The sequence below is a fragment of the Hemiscyllium ocellatum genome, chromosome 2, assembly GCF_020745735.1.
Source record: "Hemiscyllium ocellatum isolate sHemOce1 chromosome 2, sHemOce1.pat.X.cur, whole genome shotgun sequence".
NCBI lineage: Eukaryota > Metazoa > Chordata > Chondrichthyes > Orectolobiformes > Hemiscylliidae > Hemiscyllium > Hemiscyllium ocellatum.
Genome location: NC_083402.1, coordinates 114,478,976 through 114,505,639, shown reverse-complemented (window position 1 = coordinate 114,505,639; position 26,664 = coordinate 114,478,976). Strand labels below are relative to the sequence as shown.

Here is a 26,664-nt window from a genome sequence, read left to right as displayed (position 1 = left end):
GGTCGGGGTGGGCTACATGAACTGTGTTTTGACCTGGTCAGTGTTTGGCTGTTTGCTTGGAACGTGCACTGGAAGTCGCTGAGTTCCATCGAATTGTCGTGACGTTCGAACCCATTGTTGCAACGTTCCAAAATATTGTCGTAACGTTCCAGCTCCTGTTGTCCGTGTTCCACTGCCATGTACAATCTAAGGAATGCACTGAGCAGAATCTATGCGGCAGCTCCAAAATCTCTCTCCTACCCTAGTAACCTGGGACAGCAGGTAAGGAAAACGGAATAGCTGAAACAAATAGAAGGGGAAGGGGTCGAGTCCTGGTTATTTTGAAATCTTTTGACGTCGAGACTTAACCTTACTTAAAAGAATATTTTGCAACTAATTTCGACTTGTGTTTTCGGAATTTTGTGTAATATTGGCATGCTTTTCCGAGACAGACCAAACAGGTTTCTTTAAAAATTGGCTTGTTGATTTGTGAAATTGACATTGAGATTTATTTGTAGGCTCAGGAGAAGTTACTCCAAGTTGCATGCAGTGAAGCACGTCAGCAATGGTGCTGGAGCAGTGGAACCGGACCAGCCCCACTGGAATGTAAGCCCTTGGTAAGGGAGAGTGTTGGAAGAATACCTTGCACATAAAAGACTCAACCGTCAGGACCAGTGAGTGAGATCAGTTGATCAAAGCTTATAAGGCAAACTGGCAGTTCAGTTGCAGATGGTATCTGTTAAAATAAGAGATCAGTTATTTTTCATGATTTTTAACATGACCAAGATATTGAAATAATTTAAAGTTTTAGACCTGGAAAGTTCAGTGCGTCAGCTTAAAAGGAAAGTGGTAATTTGAATTGAGGAAGTATTACAATTGAGCAAATTAAAGTAAATATAATCTGCATGATTAAACGAAATAATTTTTTAAAAAACTGCAGATGCCTGAAATCCGAATCAAAATTAAAAATTGCTGGGAAAACTCAGCTGGTCTGGCAGCATTAATGGAGAGAGAGAGAGAGTTCATGTTTTGGGTCTGGTGACCCTTCAGAAGAAGAACTGTCAAAATGCTTTCTCTCCACAGATGCTGCCAGAGTTTTTCCAGCAAATTCTGAGTTTGTTTAAAACTTTTAAGATTTCTTACTTTTATTTTGCCTATTTTTTTCTAATCAACTTGTTCAGAAATATTATTACACACCTCTGGAACTGGTGGTACTGAACTGGGCCTCCTGATCCAGGAGTACTGATGTTACCAGAAGTACTTGATAACCAGTGAACGACAAGGTGGTGGTACAGTAGTAATGACACTGGACTAGTCTAGAACCCAGGCTAATCATCTGGCAGTGTAGGTTCAAATCTCACCATGGCAGCTGATGGAATTTATATTTGATCAATAGAATGTGCCAACAAACTCTCAGTAATGATGGCCATAACTACTATCACTTGCTGTAATTTAGGCAGGGAAATCTCTCCTTTATCTGGGTCTGGATTCACACAACGTGGTTGACTCTTAATTGTTCTCTGAAGTGTACTACCAGCTATTTAATTCAGGGAGATTCTGTTCTTTTTTATTTGTTCCATTGAAGCTGGGTGCTGCTCACTAAACCAGCACCTGATGCTCTGGAAAAGGTGGTAGCAAATTGTCTTCTTGAACTGCTGTAGACCTCTGGGTGTAGGGACACTCAGTGTTTAGATTAGATTAGATTCCCTACAGTATGGAAACAGACCCTTTGGCCCAACAATTCCACACTGACCCTCTGAAGAGCAACCCACCCAGATCCATTCCCCTACATTCACCCCTGACTAATGTACCTAACACTACAGACTAAACATTGACCCAGCGACAATGAGAAAACACTGATGATAGTTCCAAGTCAGAATGCCAAATGGCTTGAGAGAAATTTGCAGATGGTCATTTTCCAACGCATCTGCTGCACTGTTGGTGTATATGTTGTTCCACAAATCTGGAAGACACCGGTTTCTGTACAATGGTAGATGCTTTATTCTCGGACAGCTGGTGAGAAATTCTCAATGTCCCCAAAAGTTGTGCTTCTACTTGTGGTGACACTTCTCCACGAATCTCAGCTGTACACACAAAGGCAGTATTTCTTATAGGAATAAATCAAAAGGTATATAAGTCACACGGGTGATTGTCTTTACAATGTTTAAGACGGGCAATTATAATTTTACAAGGCCTGGTGAATGTTGGTGTCCTGTGATAATGAGTGAATGGATTACAGGGACTGATTATCATGTTCTTCGTGATCATGTGTTGATGGGAAGAAATTAAAACAGAAGGGTTTTGCCTGTTCTCAATGGGGGATTCACATACCTATCCTAATACAGAAGGGAAGCAAGATAATGGGAGCAGGAGACACTTTAAAGGGTTGTGGCCAAGGCTATCAGTCTTGTTGGAGGAGGACAAATACCTTTGCCTGAGGCTGCAAAGGAATCCAGGCTGCAGACGATTCCAGTGGATTCCTTCTCTAAGATTCAGTCAGCTTCCTCCCTACTGAGAGGTTCTGTCTATTCAGTAAGAGAACAGACATGCAAATGATACGGCAGTGAGTCTCTTTGGTAGTGGAATGTTTAACCCTTGACTCCCCTGTATGCCTTGAAAGAGAAGTAAGACATGGAACTGATCCCTTTGTAGCTTTCTAACTTCCTCAGCCCTTGTCCATTTGCATAGATATCCAATTTTGATGACCTGTGGTCACAGGTTTAGAAGGTGCCGTTGTAGGAACTTGGAGAGTTATTGCAGTACATCTTGAAGGTGTATATAATCTTTATCATTGCAGTGGATCTTGAGTGAGGCTGTGCCCTTGCTCAGGATCAATAGAGACTGCTGGGTGTGAGGCATTTGATAACTTTACCTTCTACTGGTTCTGAAGACATGTTAGCTAAATTTGCAGGTAACACAAAGATAAGTGAGAAAGCATGTTGTGAAGAGGATGTGTTGAAGGAGCAGATGACCGTGGATAGGTTGAGTGAGTAAACAAAGGTCTGGCAGATGGAGTATAATGTGAAAAAAGTTTTCATTTGGCCGGAGGAATTGTATTCCGATAGACACTTGTGATGCCAGGGCATACAAGGCCATGGGCCATGTGCTAGGGAATGGGATAAGGAAAGCTAGGCTGTTACTTTGGATTGGTGCAGAGTTGGTGCACGAAAGGGCATTTTTCTGTGCTATAGACCTTTAAGACTCTAAACGTTCTTCTAGTTACACAGCAAGGAAGGACATCAGCTCCTATGTTTTGAAGTTTTTAAGTTCTTTACCGATGTGTTAATACCTTTGTCCAGTTAAACTGTAGTGATCTGTTATTGCCAGCAGCAATATACAACCCATTTCAAAGTTTGCTTGAGTGAAAGCAATTTATTATGTGCTAATGTTGAGAAAAATGACCAAGAGCTGAAAATGTGTTGCTGGAAAAGCGCAGCAGGTCAGGCAGCATCCAAGGAACAGGAGATTTGACGTTTCGGGCATAAGCCCTTCTTCAGGAGTGAGGAAAGTGTGTCCAGCAGGCTAAGATAAAAGGTAGGGAGGAGGGACTTGGGGGAGGGGCGATGGAGATGCGAGAGGTGGAAGGAGGTCAAGGTGAGGATGATAGGCCGGAGTGGGGTGGGGGCGGAGAGGTCAGGAAGAAGATTGCAGGTTAGGAAGGCGGTGCTGAGTTCGAGGGATTTGACTGAGACAAGGTGGGGGGAGGGGAAATGAGGAAACTGGAGAAATCTGAGTTCATCCCTTGTGGTTGGAGGGTTCCTAGGCGGAAGATGAGGCACTCTTCCTCCAACCGTCGTGTTGTTATGGTCTGGCGATGGAGGAGTCCAAGGACCTGCATGTCCTTGGTGGAGTGGGAGTGGGAGGGGGAGTTAAAGTGTTGAGCCACTGGGTGGTTGGGTTGGTTGGTCCGGGTGTCCCAGAGGTGTTCTCTGAAACGTTCCGCAAGTAGGCGGCCTGTCTCCCTAATATAGAGGAGGCCACATCGGGTGCAGCGGATGCAATAGATGATGTGTGTGGAGGTGCAGGTGAATTTATGGCGGATATGGAAGGATCCCTTGTGGCCTTGGAGAGAAGTAAGGGAGGAGGTGTGGGCGCAAGTTTTACATTTCTTGTGGTTGCAGGGGAAGGTGCCGAGAGTGGAGGTTGGGTTGGTGGGGGGTGTGGACCTGACGAGGGAGTGGTCTTTTCGGAACGCTGATAGGGGAGGGGAGGGAAATATATCCATGGTGGTGGGGTCCGTTTGGAGGTGGCGGAAATGACGGCGGATGATACACTGTATATGGAGGTTGATCAGGTGGTAGGTGAGAACCAGTGGGGTTCTGTCCTGGTGGTGGTTGGAGGGGCGGGGCTCAAGGGCGGAGGAGCGGGAAGTGGAGGAGATGTGATGGAGGGCATCGTCGATCACGTCTTGGGGGAATCTGCGGTCCTTGAAGAAGGAGGCCATCTGGGCTGTACGGTATTGGAACTGGTCCTCCTGGGAGCAGATGCGGCGGAGACGAAGGAACTGGGAATATGGGATGGCATTTTTACAGGGGGCAGGGTAGGAGGAGGTGTAGTCTAGGTAGTTGTGGGAGTCAGTCTTTTTATAGTAGATGTCTGAAAAATGACCAAGAGGCAACATGAAGTGCAAAGCCTCTAAAATCACATGGGCCTTCATGGTCAAGTGCACACTCGCACTTGCACATACAATGTTAAAAATGAATGGTATCCAGTATGAAAGAAGATTTCTTTTAAAATCCTTAGGGTATCCTTAAGTCTTAAGGTTTTAACCTGAGACCATGATCGGTAAGTTGGTTTCTCGTACCATTGGCAATAGTGAAAATTGCAATTATTTTTTGAGGTTTTTTTTGTATCCTGATTTTTTTTTTCCTATCATGATTTTTTCTGGTTGCTTTTCCTTCCTGAGACAGAGAATCCCCAGCCCATGTTCACTACTGTAACCTTAGCCTGCCAAACGCAACTCCGGGAAGTACAAGTTTAAATGTCAGTTCCATCTCCAAATATCGAAAATTTTCAAACTGTTATGAATCCAAATACAATGTGAATGCCATTTCACATTTCTTCAGTGGGTCTATTATTTTCATTTCCTTGGGGAATATGTTAGTTTCTGCTTGGCTGTCTTTTGCTTTATTATATTAAGGACACCTGGCTAACCTGCAGTGTTTTGGTCCATTTATTTAAAATAAACTGTTTTAGCCTGTATTTTATATCATGACATCAGCACTGTATTTAACATTGAAGCTTCTTTATCCAGGGTCCTATCATGTGATCTAGTACAACACCATTCTCATTTAGATAATTGCAATTAACCCTTTACTTCCCTGAGTCTCTCTCACTTTATTAACCTCTTCCTGTCTCCTGGTCGGAGGCACTTTATCCCAGTTCCCCTCCCAAACATAAACCTTTAGCTGACAGAAATAAGTGCTGCAGTGATTTCAATCTCTCCGATTTTGTTCTCAACTCTGTTTTTCCAAGTTTTCACTTGATCTCTATAAATTTTTTCCAAACTTGGCTTTACTCCTCCTCCTAGCAAAGGAAGCAGCATTTGTAGTAGTTTTCTTTCATGACAATTGTTATCATGCCAACCGATGTCACTGCTGGACATGTCAGATCGCAAAATGATATCTGGCTTGATTGTGCTCATTTTGTTAATGTGGCCTTTCATTGATACACAAGCACATATTTAACAATAAAACAGGAGATTGTTATACAAGAGAAAAATAAAATAAATAATTCCATATAACACAGTTTAAAAGATTTCAACTGCTGACAGAACAAAATTCCCATCTGTTTTCCAACACCATCACTTTACAATTAATCAAAGTCTAGAGAAATTATCCTTCCCTATCAAATCTATTGTTTGAGTAAACTGGTTATTTTCAGTTTTGGACCTATGAGCTGCAGAGCCTTTTCTCTTCACCACTTGCACAACTGAGAGCTGAGACCTTCTCAGTTCTTTAATAACCTGTCAAGTTCTGACCAAGCACTCCTGGTCTGGAATTTGCACAAACCACACTCTTTGCGCTTTCACAACACTAATTAGATGTGCTTACACTTCAGTGACCCATAAACTGGCAATCTGTCATTTCCCCACCTGGCCTTGAATACAGTCATCTTATTTCCTCAGTTCTGCTTATCTGGCCAGTTGCGTGGACTTTGGCGAAATGTTAGTGAATTCTTTGATGATATCAAAGATTCTGACTACATGGTGATCCCAAATTAATTTCTTTTAGGGATCCATACTTCTAACTTTCAACTGATTAGTGTAAATAATTTATGAACATACACTCTCGTCCCCATCTTTCAGCATGTCTGTCGAATTTCACTTTTTCAGTAAATGGATTTCTTCCAAAGGCTATCTGAAGCTTTCATAATGTCTTAATTTGTCGCAAAGTTAAAAATCACACAACACCAGGTTATAGTCCAACAAGTTTATTTGGAAGTACTAGCTTTTGGAGCGCTGCTCCTTCATCAGGTAGCTGTGGAGCAGGATCATAAGACACAGAACTTGTAGCAAAAGATCACAGTGTCATATAACTGAGACATTATATTGAATAAACCTAGATTGCTGTTAAGTCTTTCATCTTTTAGAATGGGTTGCAGATTTTGGCTCATTAATATGTAAATCCCCAGAACTACCTTTCTCAAGATAATAAGGTTTTATTTTTTTAAAAAAACCTCAGCTCAGATGATGTATTAAAGGTGTGATGTTAGAGTCTGTCTGTATCCCAATCTTGAGTCAGACTGGTTCTGTTTCCAAAGTAGGAATTTATGAAATGTTACATGGATTGACTGCCTGCAGATTTTACTCAAAAAGTGCACAACAGAATATATCTGCAAATACAATTCTGCAAATGCATATTGTCACAGTTTTGTTGGGTGCCTACATCAGTAACATGTCATCGGCACTACACTGATAGCTTCATGAATAACAGTGACCTGTTCCTTGTGGAGTTATTTGCTAATCTTGAAGCAATTTTGTGTCTGGTAATCTTTCACTGCCACTAACCTGCTTGATTTCAGCCCTTTCACAAGTTCAGATCACTCTGATATGGTTAATGACTTTTCATTTCCCCCACGGTTTCTCTTTCATTTCACATGCTCGTCGGCATTTTATTTGCTTTTTGTTTTAGTCGCTGGCCATCTTCCTTTCTCTGGGCTTGTTCTGTCTCAACCTTATTGCATTTGTTAACCTTCTACATTTTAGCCATTAAGGATAGGGAGCAAATTCTTATCTTATCAGCAACACTCACGTCTCATCAAAGAAAAAAGGACATGTGGTTGTTCCAGTAATGCAAAACAATAGCGAATTTATTCAAGGACCCAAAAATGACAACAAGTCATGTTTTGTGGAAGGAACTGTAAATATTCAGTCTTTGCTCACCGGAAACCCCTCGAATCTACAAATGCGGTTAAAACCATGCTCTTACTTTGGGTTTTATTCCAATTGGTTTAGTTCTCCAGACCTGCTTGTGGCTCTTTGATTAAAAATCTTTTGGAAGCCCAAAATCACTATAACAACCACATTGCCTTTGTTGGCTATCCCTTAATTTATTGGAAAAATATAACCAAATAAATTAAAAGCTATTGATGTTTTAGCAAATCTCTTAATTAATTTACAGTTCTCTCAGTGACTCTTAGGGTTTTCTCTGTTTCTCGCCACAGGTGCATCTTTTCTGAATCTCGTGGCTTAATCAATTTTAAGTAAAGCCAGCCATTCTAACAACACATTTTTTTTAATCAATTCTTTAGCTTGTTAAGATTCTCAACTTCTACTTCTCTCATAATAACACTTCGGCATTATCTCCCTCCCTAAATAATAATTTAGCACCACAGCCTTCTGTTTCTGTCTGTTGATCTTTTTGGCCCCTTATCAGCCCAACCCATTTACCATTTACGTGATAATAGAATACTTTGATAGCTATCCCTTTGCCTGATTACCTTTTCAAATTTCCAGACAAAGACCCAGGTTCAACAGCTTGACATTCACTATGTGTATTATGTGTACAATCACTAAATTCCCCACTGTCAACATTGTGGCGTTATCATTGACCAGAAATATGGGCTAACCATAGAAATACTGTGGTTACGAGTGCTGGTCAAAGACTAGGTTATTGAGGTGCTCTTTGACTCTCCAAACCATTTCCTCTATATAGAAAACACAAGTCAGAAGTGTGATGGAATACTTTACACTTGTCTGGATGGGTCCATCTTCAACACTTGAAACTCACCTCCATCTAGGAGAAAGGCTGCTTGATTAACACCTCAACTACCATCCTCGACATTTTCTCCCTCCAAACTGATGTATCATGTCTATAATGTGTACCATCTACAAGGCGCAGTGCAGCGACGCAACCTTGGACAGTGCTTTTGGTACCTGTCACGTCTTAGCATCTAAAAGGACAAGCATAGTAGATGCATGGGACCATCACTATGTGCAAGTTCCCATCAAGCCACACACCACCCTGACTAGGAAATACATCAGCATTCCTTCACTGACACTAAGGAGAAATCCTAGAATTCCCTCTGTTTCAGCACTGTGCATCTTGACCACAGGAGCAACAGCAGTTTTAGAAGTGGAGCATATTCTTGAAGATTCATGTGTTCAATTGGCTCAACCTGTCAGACTGCCATATGCTTCCGTTTAATATAACGCAAGGGTGATAGAAGCATAATATCATGGATTAATTAGGAAATTGATCAAAACCTGCAATCCGAATGCTAAGCCAGCATCGCCAGTGAAAGATCTTAGATTCCTTTCTAATAAAAATGCACTAGGTAAAAACCAATGACTGCAGATGCTGGAAACCAGAGTCTAGATTAGAGTGGTACTGGAAAAGCACAGCAGTTCAGGCAGCATCTGAGGAGCAGTAATAAAAATACAATTTTATGCTGAGATGTATTGAAATTGGGATGGAGATGAAATAGTATTTCTAAACAGTTTGAATGTGTGAAGGTACTATGATTTTAAGAGGGGTATTGTGTTCTGCCTTTTTCTTTGAAGCGAGGTTTTAAGCCACAGGTGCCAAGTTGTCTCTTTGCCAATAAAATACAAAGCAGCTTGTGAGGCCTTGGTTTTTATTTATGAAGTTAGAACAATAGAAGCAACATGAATCAGTGGCTAGCACTGTTGCCTCACAGCGCCAGGGACCCAGGTTTGATTCTAGCCTCGGGTGACTGTAGAGTTGCACATTCTCCCTGTGTCTGCATGGGATTCCTCACGCAATCCAAAGATATGCAGGTTAGGTAAATTTGGCTATAAGTTGCCCATATTATTCTGGGATATGTAGGTTAGATGCTTTAGTCAGAGATAAAATGTAGGATACGGGAATGGGATCTGGGTGGGTTACTCTTCGGGGGGTCGGTGTGAACTTGTTGGACCGAAGGGTCTATTTCCACACTGTAGGTATTCTGAGTTCTATGAATGGGTGGAGTCAGATTCCCACAGAACCAGGATTTTAGTTCAGCTTTCAGCCTGTTGGGGTTTTGAAGTTGGTTGTAGAAGCTGCCGTACATCTCTCGGCTACAGCAAAAGGCTTGAGTCCTTTCTCTCTGGCAGAAGTTTCTCTTGGTGTTCTTTTCTCCTAGATTGGAGAAACATAATATGAGAGAATCTATGTTACTAAATTTGCCTTTGCCAAAGGTGTGTTTATTGTTTGTTACTATATTGGAGCAGTTGCTGTTTAGTTTTTAAATAATCTATTCTTCTGTCAAGTTTTCTATTAGAATTAAAGTTAAAGCAATTCTTTTTCCTTTTGTTTGTATTTTAACTGGGTGTAAGAGTAAAGTTTATTTTGCTTAAAACCAAGTGGTGAGACCAATTGAAGTACATCTGGAACACAGCACTTTATACTTGCAAATAAGATAAAAGTTAGGGTCCAGGTGATGTCCTTCACATATTTGAATGGGATTTAGTCTGGTCCATAACAAGTATCAGGGCTGTGATTGAATAGTCGTTGTTAATTGTTCAGATTGAATCTCTAACTTTAGTGTTTCACTGCCATTGCCTTTTTGATAAGATGCACATTAAATCCCTAGTGTAAACTGATTTGATTGACAAATAAATATGAAATCGGGCCGTGGAGGGGGTCATTATGGCCGACTGCCTGCCCCTCTTCCACGGGTATGTCAGAGCCCAGGCGACCCTGGAGAAGGAGCACGCAGTGTCCACCAACACTCAAGATTTTCAGGGAGAGGTGGGCACCGCAGGGTGTGGAGTGCATTATTTCCCCCCCCCCCAACTCTATTTTGATTTAATCCCTGCCCTCCCCTTCACTGTTTGATCACACAGCATTGCCCTTTGTGAAGGGCACTGCTTGTCACTGGCCACTTGGGTGTTTCCTTTCTTCCTGGTGGTGGGAATTGAATAAAGATTTGTACACTTGTTGTTTTTCACTGTGTCTCACACCTGCACACGCACAACATGGGTGCTGGGGTAAATATAAGCACTACCGCCTGACTGCGGTAGTGTGGGGGTTTAGAGAAAAAAAAAGCACGAGATGTAGAATCTCTTCAGTTTAGGGACTGACTCTGTGCTGGCTGGGCCACAGTCAGTGTGTTACTGCTGTTGTTGGTTTCTGCTTTTTTTTAAGGGGAAACAAAAATAATATGAAATTACCTTCAATACATGTGAGTAACAGCTGCTTGTATAAGCTGTTAAGAATAGAATATAACTTCTGTGAAGCTGCGCACAAGTGATATAAAGTTTTTTTTTAATTAACTCGTGGAATGTGGACTTCACTGCCTGGCCAGTATTTATTTCCTGTCCCTAGTTGCCCTTGAGAAAGTGGTGGCAAGTTGCCTTTTTGAACTGCTGCAGACCTTGTGCTGTACTTAGACCCACGATGCCATTAGGAAGAGAATTCCAGGATTTTGACCCAGCAATGGCGAAGGGACAGCAATGTATTTCCAAGTCAGGATGGTGTCTGGCTTGAAGGGTGGTTGTGTTCCCGTGTATCTGCTATCCTTGTTCTTCTAAGTAGAAGTGGTTGAGGGATTGGAAGGTGCTCTCTGAAGATCCTGGGTGAAATTTTACAGTGCATCGTGTAGATAGTACACACTGCTGCTACTGAGCATTATTGGTGGAGGGAATGGATGTTTGTAGATGTAATGCCAATTAAGTGTGCAGCTTTATCTTGGTGTCAAGCTTTTTTAAATAGAGGTAGTTGGGTATTGTGAAGCTGAATTAACTAGACACCCCTTCAGAGCACTACAGTGGAGTGTGGGTGTATTAGAGATATCATGATGTAAGTCGGCTGTATTTGTATTACAGAGTTCACCATGAGTGTTGCTTCATATAGATGAAAGGCACATTTCCTGCTCTACTGGGCATTAGTGAACTGGATGAGTTTTTGTGACAATTGATGATCGTTTCACAAGCAATTCCAGATTTTATTTATTGAGTTTATTTCCACCAGCTGCCATGGTTTGTCTGGGTCTCTGGAGAATTAATCTGGTGACATTCCCACTGTACCACCATCTCCAGTGTTAATGGACACAAAGCTGATGTGACATGAAGGTCAGTTGTTGAAAATAAAACGGGATATTTCCATGCAAATGTTCAATATTCCATTCTCTCACTTCTAGAGATCTATCGGCACTTCCACAGGAGGCAATCAGCTCAATGGCACTTTTTATGAATTCCGCAATTACATCATACAACCTGGGAAGGTGGCTGACTTTATGAAGCTTACAAGTGATTTTATCCACCTACGTACAGCCCATTCCGAACTAGTTGGGTACTGGTCTGTGGAAATTGGGTGTCTGAATGAAGTCTTTCATATTTGGAAATATGGTAAGAAAAGAATACCAAAGAGATTTTTAATCAAATAGTTTGTTTTGATCTTTACTCGGAAGGAGAAATTGCCATAAGGGATCAATGGCAGAATGCGTATTGTATCGGAGCACTGAAGGATATAGGCATGCATATGATTCCCAGCCTTCCACTCTGCTTGTCTGAAAAGCAGCTCTTCTGGACTGTGAACTACAGTGCTACTTTGGTGCATTCCCTCCAGTGTCAGTCTTGTTTTTGTGCTGAATCCCTGGTATAGGACTTCACCTCCAGAGCCCTGTTATTCAGTGGCCAGTGTGCTACCCACTGGCTAACGCTGAAACAGAATTTGTGCAACTGGCTTGATGGGCTGAGTGGCTTCACCTTGTTCTTACCTTCAAAATCATTTAGCAAGTAGTTTGGAAATACACTGCAATGCCTTTTTCCAGAGTCTAAAATGATATCTTTAGGAGCTATACCACCATTTATGTGGAGCTGCAAACTAGGAACTGTGAGGATGAGCTTGTGTGTAAATGTTGCACTTTGTTTCGACCATTTATGGTTGTCATATTTAATGTGATTATTTGTAATATTCATTGTACAGGTCCCTCCACTTGCAGTGTGTAAAGCTTGTACTATTAGCACATACGAATGATGGACTATTTCAGATCATCTTTTCCTTAGGCAGTTACAAGGAACGATCAGCAGTACGACGAGCCTTGGCAACCGATAAAGACTGGCAACAAAATTATATCTCAAAAATGCTGCCAATGCTGCTTAATCAAACCAATGAGATCGTCTACATGGTGCCATGGGCGGAGTTGGGCAAACCACCGAATAAAGGCAAGCATGTTCACCCATCTGTGCTGTTTCACATTCAAGGCTGAAGATCGACACCCAACAATTTAACCGGTTCAACCAGACCCCTTGGGTCTCAAGCCTTTTTTATGTAAAATGCCAACAGTCAGTGAGGCATTGAGCAATTAAGGCTGTGCGTTTGTGTAGTCAAAGTCACCAGATGTGTAAAGGTTGGAAGTGTAGTGACATGAAATGTCTAACTTTTGGGTTTTGAGTCCCAAGTTGACATAGTGATCAATTTTATTTTGTGCTAACCAGGTTGAATGGATTTAAGGTGCTGTAAGGATTTGGGCGGCACGGTGGCACAGTGGTTAGCACTGCTGCCTCACAGCGCCTGAGACCCGGGTTCAATTCCCGACTCAGGCGACTGACTGTGTCTGCGTGGGTTTCCTCCAGGTGTTCCGGTTTCCTCCCACATTCCAAAGATGTGCGGGTCAGGTGAATTGGCCATGCTAAATTGCCCGTAGTGTTAGGTAAGGGGTAAATGTAGGGGTATGGGTGGGTTGCACTTCAGTGGGTCGGTGTGGACTTGTTGGGCCCAAGGGCCTGTTTCCACACTGTAAGTAATCTAATCTAAGCACTGATTATCTAGACGAACCATGCAATATATTCTGTGTATTATATGTTTATTGGTTTAATGAGATTTCCAGGAATTACAAATACCATTGTTATCCAAATGTAATACAGCAGCCCTTCACTAGAAGTTGTGGTTGTAATCCTGAAAATCATGACCTTAAATGAAACAGCTAGAATATTCATAGGCTCTCACAGGATTAAATGCTAAAATCAGATTTGGATTTATTTGGACATATCCCGTTCAGAAAAAAATGCAAGGCTTAGGTTCAAATAGTATACCAGACATTTGTGGCACTGTGCATTCCCAGTTTAAATAACTTGCAAAATGAAATACATCACTAAGTATGAAAGAAATGCAAATACAATGTCAGTGCAATGCTCTTTGATTCAGTAAATCACCATCTAGTGCAAAAGGTTGATCAGTGCAGGCAACAATTACCTGCAGCAACCAATCTCTACCACTAGGTGGTGCCCCGGTTTTCTATGCAAGTTCCTGGCTTCCATTCTGAACAAGATGAGGAGAGTCACAGATGTACAGCATGGAAACAGACCCTTCAGTCCAATTCGTTCATGCCAACCCTAACCTAATCTAGTCCCATTTGCCAGCACTTGGCCCATAACCCTCTATACCCATTCTATTCGTATACCCATCCAGATGCCTTTAAGTGTTGTAATTGTACCAGCCTCCACCACTTCCAATAGCAGCTCATTTCATATACACATCACCTTCTGTGTGAAAGAGATGCTGCCCTTCAGTTCTGGACTCTTTCTAACCCCCTGCTTCTTCATTATCCTATCTACCTGATACTCCACTTTCAAGGAGCAATGAACCTGCACTCCACAGTCTTTTTGTTCAGCAACACTCCCAGGACATAATCATTAAATGTATAAGTCCTGCGCTGATTTGCCTTTCCAAATTACAGCATCTCACGTTCATCTAAATTAAACTCCATCTGCCATTCCTCTGCCAATTGGCCCATCTGATCAAGATGTCATTGTAATCTGAAGTAACCTTCTTCTCTGTCCACTACACCTCCAATTTTGGTGTCATCTATAAACTTACTGACTATACCTCCTATGTTTACATCCAAATCATTTATATAAATGACGAAAAGCAGTGGACCCAGCACTGATCCTTCTGCACACCATTGGTTACAGGCCTCCTGTCTGAAAAGCAACCCTCCATCACCACCCTCTGTCCTCTGTAGACAAATGGTTAGTTCTCCTTGTATTCCATGTGATCTAACCTTGCTAACCAACCCACCATGAGGAACGTTTGTTGAATGCTTTACTGAAGTCCACACAGATCACATCCAACACTCTGCCCTTATCAATCCTCTTTGTTACTTCTTCAAAAAACTCAATCAAGTTCAATAGTCACGACTTCCTGTGCAGAAAGCTATGTTGACTATCCTTAATCAGATCTTACTTTTCCAAATGCATGTAAATCCTATCCCACAAGATTCCCTCCAATAACTTGCCCACGAATGATGTCAGGCTCATCGGTCTGTAGTTCCCTGACTTTTCCTTACCACCTTTCTTAAATAGTGGTAGCTTCCGGCACCTCATCTGTGATTATCAGTGATACAAATATCTCAGTAAGGGGCCCAGCAATCACTTCCCTAGCTTACCACAGAGTTCTGGAGTACACCTGATCAGGTCCTGGGGATTTTTTCCATCTTCTATTCGTTTAAGAAATCCAGCATCACTGCCTCTGTAATATGGACATTTTTCAAGATGTCACCATCTATTTCCCCCCATTCTGTATCTTCCATGTCCTTTTCCACAGTAAACACTGATACAAAATACTCGGTTAACATCTTCGCCATCTCCTGCAGTTCCGCACCTATGCTGCCTTGTTGATCTTTGAGGGGTCCTAATCCCTCCCTAGTTACCCTTTTGTCCTTAACGTATTCATAAAATCCCTTTTAGATTTTCCTCAACCCTATTTGCCAAAACTATCTCATGTCCCCGTTTTGCCCTGCTGATTTCCCTCTTAAGTATACTTCTACAGCCTTTATACTCTTCTAAGGATTCACTCGATCTCTACTGTCTTACATATACTTCCTTCCTTTTCTTAATCAAAACCTCAATTTCTCTAGTCATCCAGCATTCCCTAAACCTGACAGCCTTTCCTTTCACCTTAACAGGAATATACTGTCTCTGGACTCTTGTTATCTCATTTTTTGAAGCTTCCCATTTTCCAGCCGTCCTTTTACGTGCGAACATCTGCCCCAAACAGCTTTTGAAAGTTCTTGCATGATACTATCAAAATTGGCCTTCCTCCAGTTTAGAACTTTAACTTTTACTTTTAGATCCGGTCTATCCTTTTCCATCACTATTTTAAATCTAATAGAATTATGGTCACTGGCCCCAAAGTGCTCCTCCACTGACAGCTCAGTCACCTGCTCTGCCTTGTTTCCCGAGAATAGGTCATATTTTGTTCCTTCTCTCATAGGTACATCCACATACTGAACCAGAAAATTGTCTTGTACATACTTAACAAATTCCTCTCCATCTAAACCCTTAATACTCTGACAGTCCCAGTCTTTGTTTGGAAAGTTAAAATCCCCTATCATAACTACCCAATTGTTCTTACTAATAATGGAGATCTCCTTACAAATTTGTTTCACAGTTTCCTGCTGACTATTGGAAGGGTCTATAGTACAATCCCAGTTAGGTAATCATTCCTTTCTTATTTCTCAGTTCTGCCCAAATAACTTCCTTGGATGTGTTCCCAGGAATATTCTCCCTAAATACAGCCGTAATATTAACCCTTATCAAAAACGCCACTCCCCCTCCTGTCCTGCCTCTGTTTCTGTCCTTCCTGTAGCATTTGTCTCCTGGAACATTAAGCTGCCAGTCCTGTCCATCCCTGAGCCACGTCTCTGTAATTGCTATGATATCCCAGTCCCATGTTCCTAACCGGGCCCTGAGTTCATCTGCCTTCGCAGTTTGGCCTCTTACATTGAAATAAACACAGTTTAATTGATCAGTCCTACAACATTTTATGCTTTGTTCCTGCCTGTCCTGACTGTTTGACTTGTTCCTTTTCCCAACTGTATCAGTCTCAGACTAATCTTTTTCCTCACTATCTCAAGTCCCATGCCCCACCCCACCCCTACCTTATCAGTTTAAATCCTCCTGAGCAGCTCTAACAAACTTCCTTGCCAGTATATTGGTCCAATTCAGGTGCAATCTATCCTCCTTGTACAGGTCACTTTTTTCCCAGAAGAGATTCAAGTGATCCAAAAATTTGAACCCTTCTCCCCTGCACCAGCTCCTCAGCCACACATTCATCTACTCTATCCTCCTGTCCCTACCCTCATTAACTCATGGCACCAAGAGCAATCCAGATATTACTACCTTCGGGAACTCCTTTTTAAATTGCTGTCCATCTTCCTATATTGTTCCTTCAGAATCTCATCCATTTCCCTTCCTATGTCGTTAGTTCCAATGTTTTCAATGGCCCCCTGCTGGTCACACACTCCTTAGAGAATATTCTGCACCCTCTCCAAGATATCCTTGATCCTGGCACCAGGGCAGCAACACACCATTCTGATGTCTCACTGCTGGCCACAGAAATGTCTGTCTGTGTCTCTGACGAGAGAGACCCCATCACAATCTGCTCCTGTGCTGTGAGCTCCCCCACACGTTCATCCAAGGTCAGGTGTGAATCTCACTGTTTGTTAATTTTTCTTAGAGGCACTCCGATATCCAGAAATACCTGAACTCAAACAGCAAATTCAGTAGCTGTGCAGTTTCACTGTTGTGTCAGACAGCAGTGTAAGTTCCTTTCTCTCTCTAGCACACTGATCATGTGGTCTCAGCCTTTGTCTCTCTTGAGTAGCTCATCAGCAATTTCAGTGTCAAAGATGAGAACACAAAGTGGGTTTTGGCAGCACAGGTGGAGGGATTGAAGATGAGGACATAAAAACAAGGAATGTTCATGTCAGTAGGGGTGCCACAATCTGTGATAAAGATAGGAAGTCTCTGGTAAGCAATGTTAAACTGAAACTAACAGTGCTGAACAGATACATTAACACTATTTTAGTAACAACATTGAAGTGAAACAACATTAAGTGATTCAGTGTTAAGCATAGACTTTCCATTTAGATATACAGATACTTGATTCAACAAAATAGCTCTAATTCATTTTGCACATTCTTCCAGTGTCTTCGGTTTCCTCCCACAGTCCATAGATATGCAGGTTAGGTGGATTGGCCCGTGCTATATTGCCCATAGTGTGCAATAGGTGGATCAGCCATGGGAACTGCAGGGTTACAGGGATGGGGTAGGTGTAGGTGTAGGCCTGGGTGAGATGCTTTTCATCAGGTCATTGTAGACTCAATGGGTTGAATGGCCTGCTTCCACACTGTAGGGATTCTGTTCACGCTAAGATGCCAATCATCATACCATGCATTGGTTTATTGTCTGTGTCATCTCACTTTATGTTCAAACCAACAGACCACTACCAACCAAACATGGTGGTATTCAACATGCTTCAAGTAGAACTGACTTCACTTTTGAATCAGGGAAAACATGTTATGATATCCCTTGTATAACCAGTGAATCAGATCCCAGTGCTTATTTGAATCTGTGTCCACAATTACTCCAAATCAGTGTTTTTTTTTAATTTGCTCCCATGATCTGGGTGTCAGCTGGGTCAGAATTTATTGTCCATCCCTCAATATCTGTGGGGAGTTGGTAGTGAACGAGCTTTGAATTGCTGCGGTCTCGAGAGTGTTGGGGCACTCAGTTCTGATCAGGAAAGGAGTTCCAGGATTTCACCGAGCAACACTGAAGGAATGGTGATTATAGTTCTAAGTGGGTGGGGTGGGGGGGGTGGTTTTGCCAGTGGTGACTTTCCCATTTATCTGCTGCCCTTGTCCTTGTAGATAGTAGTCATTGTTTTGGAAGATGCTATCGGAGGAGCCTTGATGAGTTATTCTAGTGAATACCTTGGATAGCGCATACTGCTGCTACAGTGGTGAAGGGTATGAATACTGAATAGGGTGCCAGTCAAGTAGGCTGCTTTGTGCTGGATGACATTGAGCTGCAAGTGTTGATTGAACTGCGCTCATTGAGGCAAGTGGAAAATATTCCATCACAGACCGGACGAGTATTGTCGGTGGTGGGCAGGCATTTGGGGGTTAAACTCTGGCCACAGAATTCTATGCCTTGGACTTGCTGGTTCAGTCGCAGTATGTAAATGTCTGGTTGAGTTAATTTACTGGTCAATGATCACCCCCAAGTTATTGATAAGGGAGGGATTCAGTGGTGGCAGTGTCGTTGAACATCAAGCGATAATTAGATTCTGTCTTATTGGAGATGTTCACTGTGTGGCTCTAGTCTGGTATGGAATCCCAGCTATCAAACTCTCTTACTAACATCTATATAACAACAACTGTGTTTCAATAGATGTGATTTTATTGGATGAAATGAACTCTTGACACTTCTATTTGGTGTACATCATTCTGGTTTGCTTGGATTTTGAACTAAAACTCTAGAAAGGATATCCCTTCCATGGGTCAATGTTCATATTGTGGAAATCTCCAGAAATATTCCAACTTTAGCTTAATCAGCATCTTGTAAAAGTTCAGCATTATCTTGATTAGATACTTAATCATCTGGATACAAAACCATGGACCCCTTTGATGCATGTTTTACATCATTATCTGTAGAAAGGAGCACATATACACATTGTTCTGGTGTTTTGTTTCTGCACTGTAACATTCTCTGTAATACATTGTTTGCAATTATTCAGTGTTTTCCTTTCTCTTTCAATGTATCTAACTCCAAATAGGTGTATATGAGCTGGTCAGTTACCAGATGATACCAGGTGGGCCTGTTGTATGGGGGAAAGCCTTCCAGAAAGCAGTCAGCGCGCACAAAAATGTGGGTTATTGCACACTAATTGGGGTATTCCACAGTGAATTTGGCCACCTCAACAAAGGTAAGACGTGTGTTTTAAGCTTAAGACTATTCACAGTGGAGTAATCCTGCATAATTATTCATTTGAGAGTGATTTATTCCATATTCTCATGTGTATTCCCAAAAATTAGATCCATCATTTCTGTCATTTGTACTTTCTGTAATACTCAATATTTTCAATTTGAGATTTCACAGAAACCAAGATTCATCAGTCAGACCTGACTTGCACGGGTAAGGCAATGAGATGACTGTGAGTACAAAATTGCTCAATGTTTAACATTGTGCTGCACTTTAATACTTGGAGAGCAAGTTCAGGCTGCGAAGTTGTTCAGTGGCAACTTCAATCATCCCTTTGGTGCAGCAAAACATTGACTAAATGTGGTTTAGAGACAGAGAGGGAAAGGGAAAAGATGCATGAGAAGAGAGGTTTTTGAGCAGGCTTTTATGAGTGGGCGGAGAGAAATGCTGAGATCTTTAGAGCGGGTGCTTAAAGGCTTTGCCACCAGTGGAATTTTAATGTTTATAAAATAACTTGTATTGAGGTAGAAAGGCACTGGATTTAACATACTACAGTTAAACAAATCTTTATCCCTCGGGGCCATCTATCTTTCGGGATTTTGGAATTTTTCGGATAAAGGATTAAATGACATATTTGTAATAAAATAAGGAAAAAACAACTGAACAGCAGACCTACCCTTGATTCTGCGAGCACTGAGACAGAATAGATGCCTGCTAGTGCTGAGCCACGCCGCCACGTCACATCTGAGTGACGTGGGTCAAGTGGGTGTGGAGTTAACTGCATGCTGAACAACCTCGTTAACAAGAAAGAAACTTCAAAAAAAACTTGAAATTTTGGAGTTTTTCAGATTTTAGGTAAAAGAATGTCTACCTGTACTAGAGCTAATTGCCCATGGTGTTAAAACAACACAAAACGAGCAGCTTCAATGATCCTAGGGCCTCTCTTTCCTGTTTGAACATCAGAATAGAGCCAGGACTGAGTTTCTTGCGGGTGATTTTCTAGTGCTATTCGGAAGGGGTTAAAGTAATTCAGCAGCAGTGCGGGTAGCACGAGACCATATTCATATGTAATAGCCGGGTGCGCATAATATTTGGAGAGACCGAGAGTACTAGAACAGAGAATAGTAAGTTAAGAGAGTCTGAGTAAGGGAGAAAGTAATGACATTTAAATCGGGATCACATTGCATGCATGGGGTGTTTTTCCGACACAGATTGTTGTTTGGGGTTATGATGTGATGATATGGGACGTCTGACTCGCGGGAAACCAAGTCAGACTGTTAAATATTCCTGATTACAATACGTTCTGATAAAACAGGATAGGAAGAAAAGGAGGGGATTGTCATTTTTGGTGAAGAAGATCATTGCAGTACTGGAGAAAGAGCATGATTCAAGGGGTTCAAGGACAAAATTCATGCAGCTGAAGAATGAAAAGGGTGCAGTTACATTGCTTAGTTTGATATAAATTCTTCAGCTAGTAGGAAGGATATAGAGGAGCACATCAGCGTGACAGAGTAATATAATGGGGGACTTCAATAACCTGTATGTCAATAAGATTGCTAGTGTAAAGGGCAACGAGAGACGAGCATTCCCAGACTGAGTCCAGGGCAATTTCATAGAGGATTGTGTCCAGTTCAACAAAAGGAACATTGGAAAATAAGTGAGCTGGATGAACTGAGCACAAAATTGGCAGAGTAATGGTTAATATTTCAGACTGGAAGAAGGTTTGCAATGGAATTCTTTTGGACCAGTGTCCTTGCTTTTCGTTATCTATAAGAATGATCTAGATTGTGATGTACAGGGGACTATTTTAATGTGTGCTGATTTTGCAAGATTTGGGAGAATTGTAAACTCGGGAGAATCTTGTATTCTTTCATGTCGTAGAGTCGTTCAGAATGGGTGGATAAGTGGCACATGAAGTTCAGCCTGGGGGAACCTCTGAAGTGACACTTGCTTTTCGATACAAAGAAAATAGGGAGAGAGTGAAAGATATATAAAATATCAGGTACTATTCTAAAGGATGTGCAGGAGCAAAAGATCTGGGAGTATATGTGCACAAGTCATTAAATCTGTTAGGCCAGGTAGAGGGAGCTGTTAACAAAACATACAGTATTTTAAATTTCATCAAAAGAGCATAAAGTACAAGAACAGAAGGGTTATGATGAACTTGTAGAGGAGACTGGTTAGGCCTCACCTGGAATATTGTGTGTAATTGTGTATATCACACTACTGAAAGTGCGGAACAGGTTAATGAGAAATTTCAGTTATGAGGATGTTGACAATGTTTTCCTAGAAAGGAAATTTGATGCAAGTTCACAAACTCTTGAGGATTTGGACAGAGAAGATGGGGATGAATTGTTCCTGCTTCTAAAAGGATTGAGAACCAGATGGTGCCATTTTAAAGTCTTTTGCAAAAGAAACAAATGTGAAGTCAGAAAACTTTATACACATAGCAGGTGGATTGGGTTTGGTGTGCACACTGAGTGGAAGTGTGGTGGAAGTAGGTTCAATCAAGGCATTCAGAAGGGTTTTAGGTGATTGGTCAATTTTAACTAATGCGCAGGACTGCGGCAGGAGGTAGGCAATAAGAATGCTCAGAGCCTGTACACGCACACTGGGCTGAGTGGCATCCTTTGTGCATTGAAACAGTTCTGATTGTCTGACCAGACTCTGGGCCCAGTTCCATGCAGGCACTCCAGTATCCGAACAAGATGTGCATCACAATGAGCACAGAAGTAGCCATGTTCAGTAAGCATTGTGTGTTCTGTCAATGACCGCTGCCTGAAGAAGCTAATTAGAGAATGTTGATTTTGCTTTAGACTACTCCTTACATTCGATGGCAAAGGAACTTGAGTGCCACCCGACTTTGTGCACGCGAAAGACAGATTTGATTAATAATGTTATGACTCACTGGTGTAGTACACTGTAAATAGAGTCCTGGTGTTCCCCGAATCCTACCAAATATTAGATTTTACAAAGGCCACACTGAACCGTACTCCAATTTACCTGACTTTCATATCCAGGTTGATTGATAGCACAGGCAACAATTCTACACTGAATAATAATTATTATTCATTACAACTAATGAAGTAATAAGCCATTGGTGTATAACACTGCAAGCTAAAACTCTAATCTCCTCATAAGCTCCAAGTTACGCCAATGCAGATAAACGAATACGGAAAATAGATTACTGGTGGAATTGGAAAAAGGTGGGAACTCGGTTCAGTGGTTTCTGCTTCCTGATTCTGATGTTGAGATGATCATCTTCAGCTAGCTAGACCCGTGGTGTTCAGGTGTCTTTCTCTGAATGCTTCTACTGGTTTATGAGGCACAGAGTGGATGGTTCACTTGTAAATTGTCTCTTATTTATCAATTCAAAGGTCACAATTTATAGTAATGGCTGCAGGAAAGGTAACTGGTTTGCTTCAAGTTTAATTTGAGGTTTCCTACTGCAGAGATCAAGCAGCTTTTGCTGAGGAGAACAACAAGCACTTAATTCAATGTCTTTCTCACTGTGCCTCTACCTTGTTTCCGACTCAAACCTGCTCAGCTGAGAGCCACACAGCTTCATTTGTAAAAAAAATTCCTTGGCTTCTGATGGTCTGCACCTTCAGTCATCGGAATCAGCCACCAAAACAGAATTCCTGGTAGCTGTTGCACTCCTGACTGTGAAGTTATGCAGCCATTCTGGTAAATCCCTGCTTTTTTTAAAAAAGTTCTTTCTCCTTGCAGTCCACAGTTTTTTAAAGACAACAATAAAAAGGATACAGCTCATGCAATAACTTCTATTGAAAAACATTTGAGCACTTCCCATAATCCTTCAGAACCCAACGTCACCACCTCTTCAGTACTAGTACTTCACCCTTCCGGTCAGCAATTGCTCTAATTTGCTGCTGTTCATTCACAGTCCATTCCCTTTGGTGGCATGAGGATGGGGATCATCGAGCATCTGGAAGACGCAGAGCGCATGAAGATGTCAGAGTGGTGGCAGCAGGTAAGGTCGTCTTGTGAGAATATAGGAATAGATTGCTGGTTGTTTGAATTGCATAGCTTTAAAGTTGTGCCTTTATGTGGTGGCTTCTCATGGTGTAGAATGCTTCTAATAGATTTAATGTTTTTAAAATTAATGCATGGGGAGTTTATGTTGCTGGCTGGGCTAGCATTTATTGCCCATCCTCTAATTGCCCTGTGAAAGTGGTGAGTTGCATTCATGATCCACTGCAGTGCATTTGATGTACATACACGCATAGTGATGTTTAGGATGGAGTTCCAGGATTTGGACCCAGCAAGACTAAAGGAACAGCAATATATTTCCAAATCACAATGGTGAGTGTATTGGAAGTGAGCTTGCAGATGTCGGTACTCCCATATTTCTTCTGGAGGGAATTGGTCATGGCTTTAGAAGATACATTCTAAGGAGCCAAGGTGAATTTCCCTAGTGCATCTTAATGGAGTATATATGACGGTTACTAAGCATCAGTGGTGGATGGAGTGGATGTTTGTCCATCTGTTTCTAATAAATTGAGCTGCTTTGGGCTAGGAGGTGTCAGGCTTCTTGAGTGGTGTTGGAGCTACACCCATCCAGGAAAGTAGGGAGTGTTCCATCACACTCCTAACTTGGGACTGGGCGTTGTAGGTGGTGGATAGGCTTTGAGAATCGAGAGTGTGGTACTAGAAAAGCGCAGTAGGTCAGGCAGCATCCAAGGAGTTGGCGGATCGATGTTTTGGGCAGAAGCCCTTCATCAAGAATCATAAACCCTAATGAAGGGCTTATGCCTGAAACATCGATTTTCCTAATTGTTGGATGCAGCCTGACCTGCCCTGCCTTTCCAGCACCACACTCTCGACTCTGATCTCCAGCAACTGAAGTCCTCACTTTCTCCCAGATATGCTTTCATAGTCAGGAAGTGAATTATTTGCTGTAGGATTACTAGCCTCTGACCTGCCCTTACAGCTGCTTAATTTATATTGCTAGTCCACTCAGTTTCTGGTCAGTGGTAACCACCAGGAGGTGATAGAGGAGACTCTTCAAGGAAATCGCTAAAGCCATCTAGTATGGTGTGAATGTCACTCGCCACTTGTCAAACCAAGTCCATATCTTGTTCAGATTCCTCAGGGGTTGAGAAGTTGTGATTTTTGCTAAACGTTTCACAGTTAACAGTGAACATCCCCACTTCTGGCCCAATGAAGGAAAGCCATTGATGAAGCAGTTGAAGGTGGTTGAATCACAAAAACTATCTTGATGAACCCCAATGATATTCTGGAGTTGAGTTGACTGACTTTCAACAACCATAATTCCTTTGTGTGGTATGATTCCAACCAGCGGGGAGTTTCCCCCTGATTCGTATTGACTCCAGCTTTGCTTTCTTTCCTTGATATCCCACTCTGTCAAATGATGTCAAGAGCAGTGTCACTAATCTCCCTTCTGGAATTCACCTCTTTTGACCCTGTTTGAACCAAACTCTGTCATCAAACCAGGAACTGGATGGCCCTGGCCAAACCCAAACTCAGCATCAATGAGCCATTGTCCTCTTCCCTGGTATGGATCTACACAGCCTACAGTAGTCTGGGGTGGTCGAGGAAAACCACTGGATATTCTAATAAAAAGAGACTCTCATCTTAAACAAGATGGTGTAAAATGCGCAAGTTCTGTTGGTATGGTGAATGTTGTACAGAGTGAGAGAGACTTGAGGAAAGAAACAAGGGATTCTCCAAAGCATTGTGGTGGAAGGCTGCATTATCAGAACAGTTATTTGGGCTTTCCGCTTGCGTCCACTGTTTTCAACCCCAAATCCTCTCACCAGGTGAACCAGCCCTTTATATATCCTCCTTTCAATCTAGTCTGTTGTATTTTCTGAACTCAATGTGGTGAAGTCTACACTGGGGAGACTCAGTTGCAGACTGGGAATGCACTTTGCAGAACCTCACCACCACCTCTTTCCCCCGCCCAGGCCTGTCATTCTTATTTACCTCTCAGCACTAGCACTGACATTTTTGTCCTTGTCCTGTTGCACTGCCCCAGTGAAGCTCAAGATAAGTTTGAAGAACAACACCTCAGCATGCAGTGTGGGAATTGGTTGTGGCTTTTAAATGCTAGTTAGTGTGAAATAAAGTTGAGCCTCGGTGCACATGTGCTGCCACTGACATCTTTGTGCCCAGTATGTGGTAACATCAGCACTTCACATGCAGCCACACCCTGAAGCCTGTTTCATCCAGCTGACATCATCAATTCCAACTGTGCCTGTGTGAAGGCAAGTTTGGAGTAAACACTTTGTTATTAAATTCTATGTAATATATGTCTTGTGAGCTCTTAATCCTAAGTTTCTATACAAAATTCCTTAAAGGTTTGGATTCCTGGTGCAAACACTTCTTGCCACATGTGGACGGCAACTATCTTTGTTATACCTCATAAAGATACAGTTGCCACTATTTTACATACATCTGGAACAGGCAGGCCTCTTGAATCAGAGGTTGGGACATTATCACAGTGTCCCAAGAGCCCTACAATTGTCTCTCTAAATTAGTAGTGAAATTTAGAAAATTAGGTGCATTTAGAAATATGTAAAACTTTTTTTGCTATCTCCTGATTTAATAATTGTTTCAGTGCATGCATTTTAATGGTATCTACTTGACACACTATGCACATCATGTTGGACCAGTGTTGTAACATTCAGTGATAATTTTGAAATGATACAGAATGCTATTGCACTTTTGTTTTGTTTTTGCTTTACAGTGAGGGATAGTGCCTCATACCTGGTGTCACAGACTAACAAGCTTCTACTTCCAACTTCATTTTCACCTCTGAAATGATTCCACAGACTGAAACACTGGTGGTTGTGCTTTCTTTCCTTTGAATGGCACCTGTGGTACAAGTAATCCCTTTGATATCAAGCCGTGTTGGGTCGTGATAGTGGTCACTGGCCAGAGCTAATTTTATTTTGTACTCTTTAATGGCTGAACTGCTTGGAATAAAACATATAACTTTAAATCTGTTGTCTGATGTTAAATGTTTGAATTTCTTGCAACATTTGTATGCTTTTATCCTCTGTTTCTATTTCTCATGAGTTTAATTACTTAATACAGCAATATACAGTCAGTCAGTGTGTTTTGAGGTGGTAGTGACATTTGAGTCTTTCCAGGTTCCTGTCCAAAATCACAGCGTGGTCATCGATGAAAGTTATTCCTTCAGCACAATGTTAGAAGTGGATTGTAGATTTTTTAACACACATTTTATGTGTGCAGTGAGTCAGTGTTTAAAACATTGGTGTTTCCAGGCCTGAATAAGTCACCTAATCACCTACTCCTGGTCACCACCTAGCGTTGTGTTATTTTGCACCCTTCCGTAAGTAAATTGTACAACATAAAATGTTTTGGAATTTGTTCTCTTTAAGGCTTAAGATTACTTCATAAATAGTGGCAGATAATCTATCTGAATAAACTTGTTTTTCTTCTAAAATAATTTCTGTATGCTCCAGAATTGGCAAACTTTGATTGACATTGCTCACAGATCAACCATAATGTCATTGGAATGT

At 41.7% G+C, this 26,664-nt stretch overlaps 1 protein-coding gene across 2 annotated transcripts; it reads left to right on the top strand.

Moving 5' to 3' along the window:
• nipsnap3a (nipsnap homolog 3A (C. elegans)) lies at nt 1-26,120 on the top strand. Of its 2 annotated transcripts, XM_060839194.1 has the most exons (8): nt 1-261; nt 498-596; nt 11,566-11,773; nt 12,434-12,592; nt 18,990-19,139; nt 19,304-19,348; nt 23,040-23,126; nt 25,866-26,120. In XM_060839194.1, exons 1-8 carry the CDS (start codon nt 178-180, stop codon nt 25,940-25,942), a joined length of 909 nt encoding a protein of 302 aa, XP_060695177.1. In that variant the 5' UTR covers nt 1-177; the 3' UTR covers nt 25,943-26,120. The 2 variants fall into 2 exon arrangements, with proteins under 2 accessions (XP_060695177.1, XP_060695185.1); XM_060839202.1 differs by lacking the exon at nt 19,304-19,348.
• Nucleotides 26,121-26,664: the final 544 nt, after the last annotated feature.

Excerpts from the sequence above, each read along its gene's own strand:
- nipsnap3a (XM_060839194.1), top strand. The coding sequence starts at position 178 with ATGTACAATCTAAGGAATGCACTGAGCAGAATCTATGCGGCAGCTCCA. Across the intron at positions 262-497 it reads CTAGTAACCTGGGACAGCAG|GCTCAGGAGAAGTTACTCCA; the intron begins GTAAGGAAAACG and ends ATTTATTTGTAG. Across the intron at positions 597-11,565 it reads CACTGGAATGTAAGCCCTTG|AGATCTATCGGCACTTCCAC; the intron begins GTAAGGGAGAGT and ends TCTCACTTCTAG.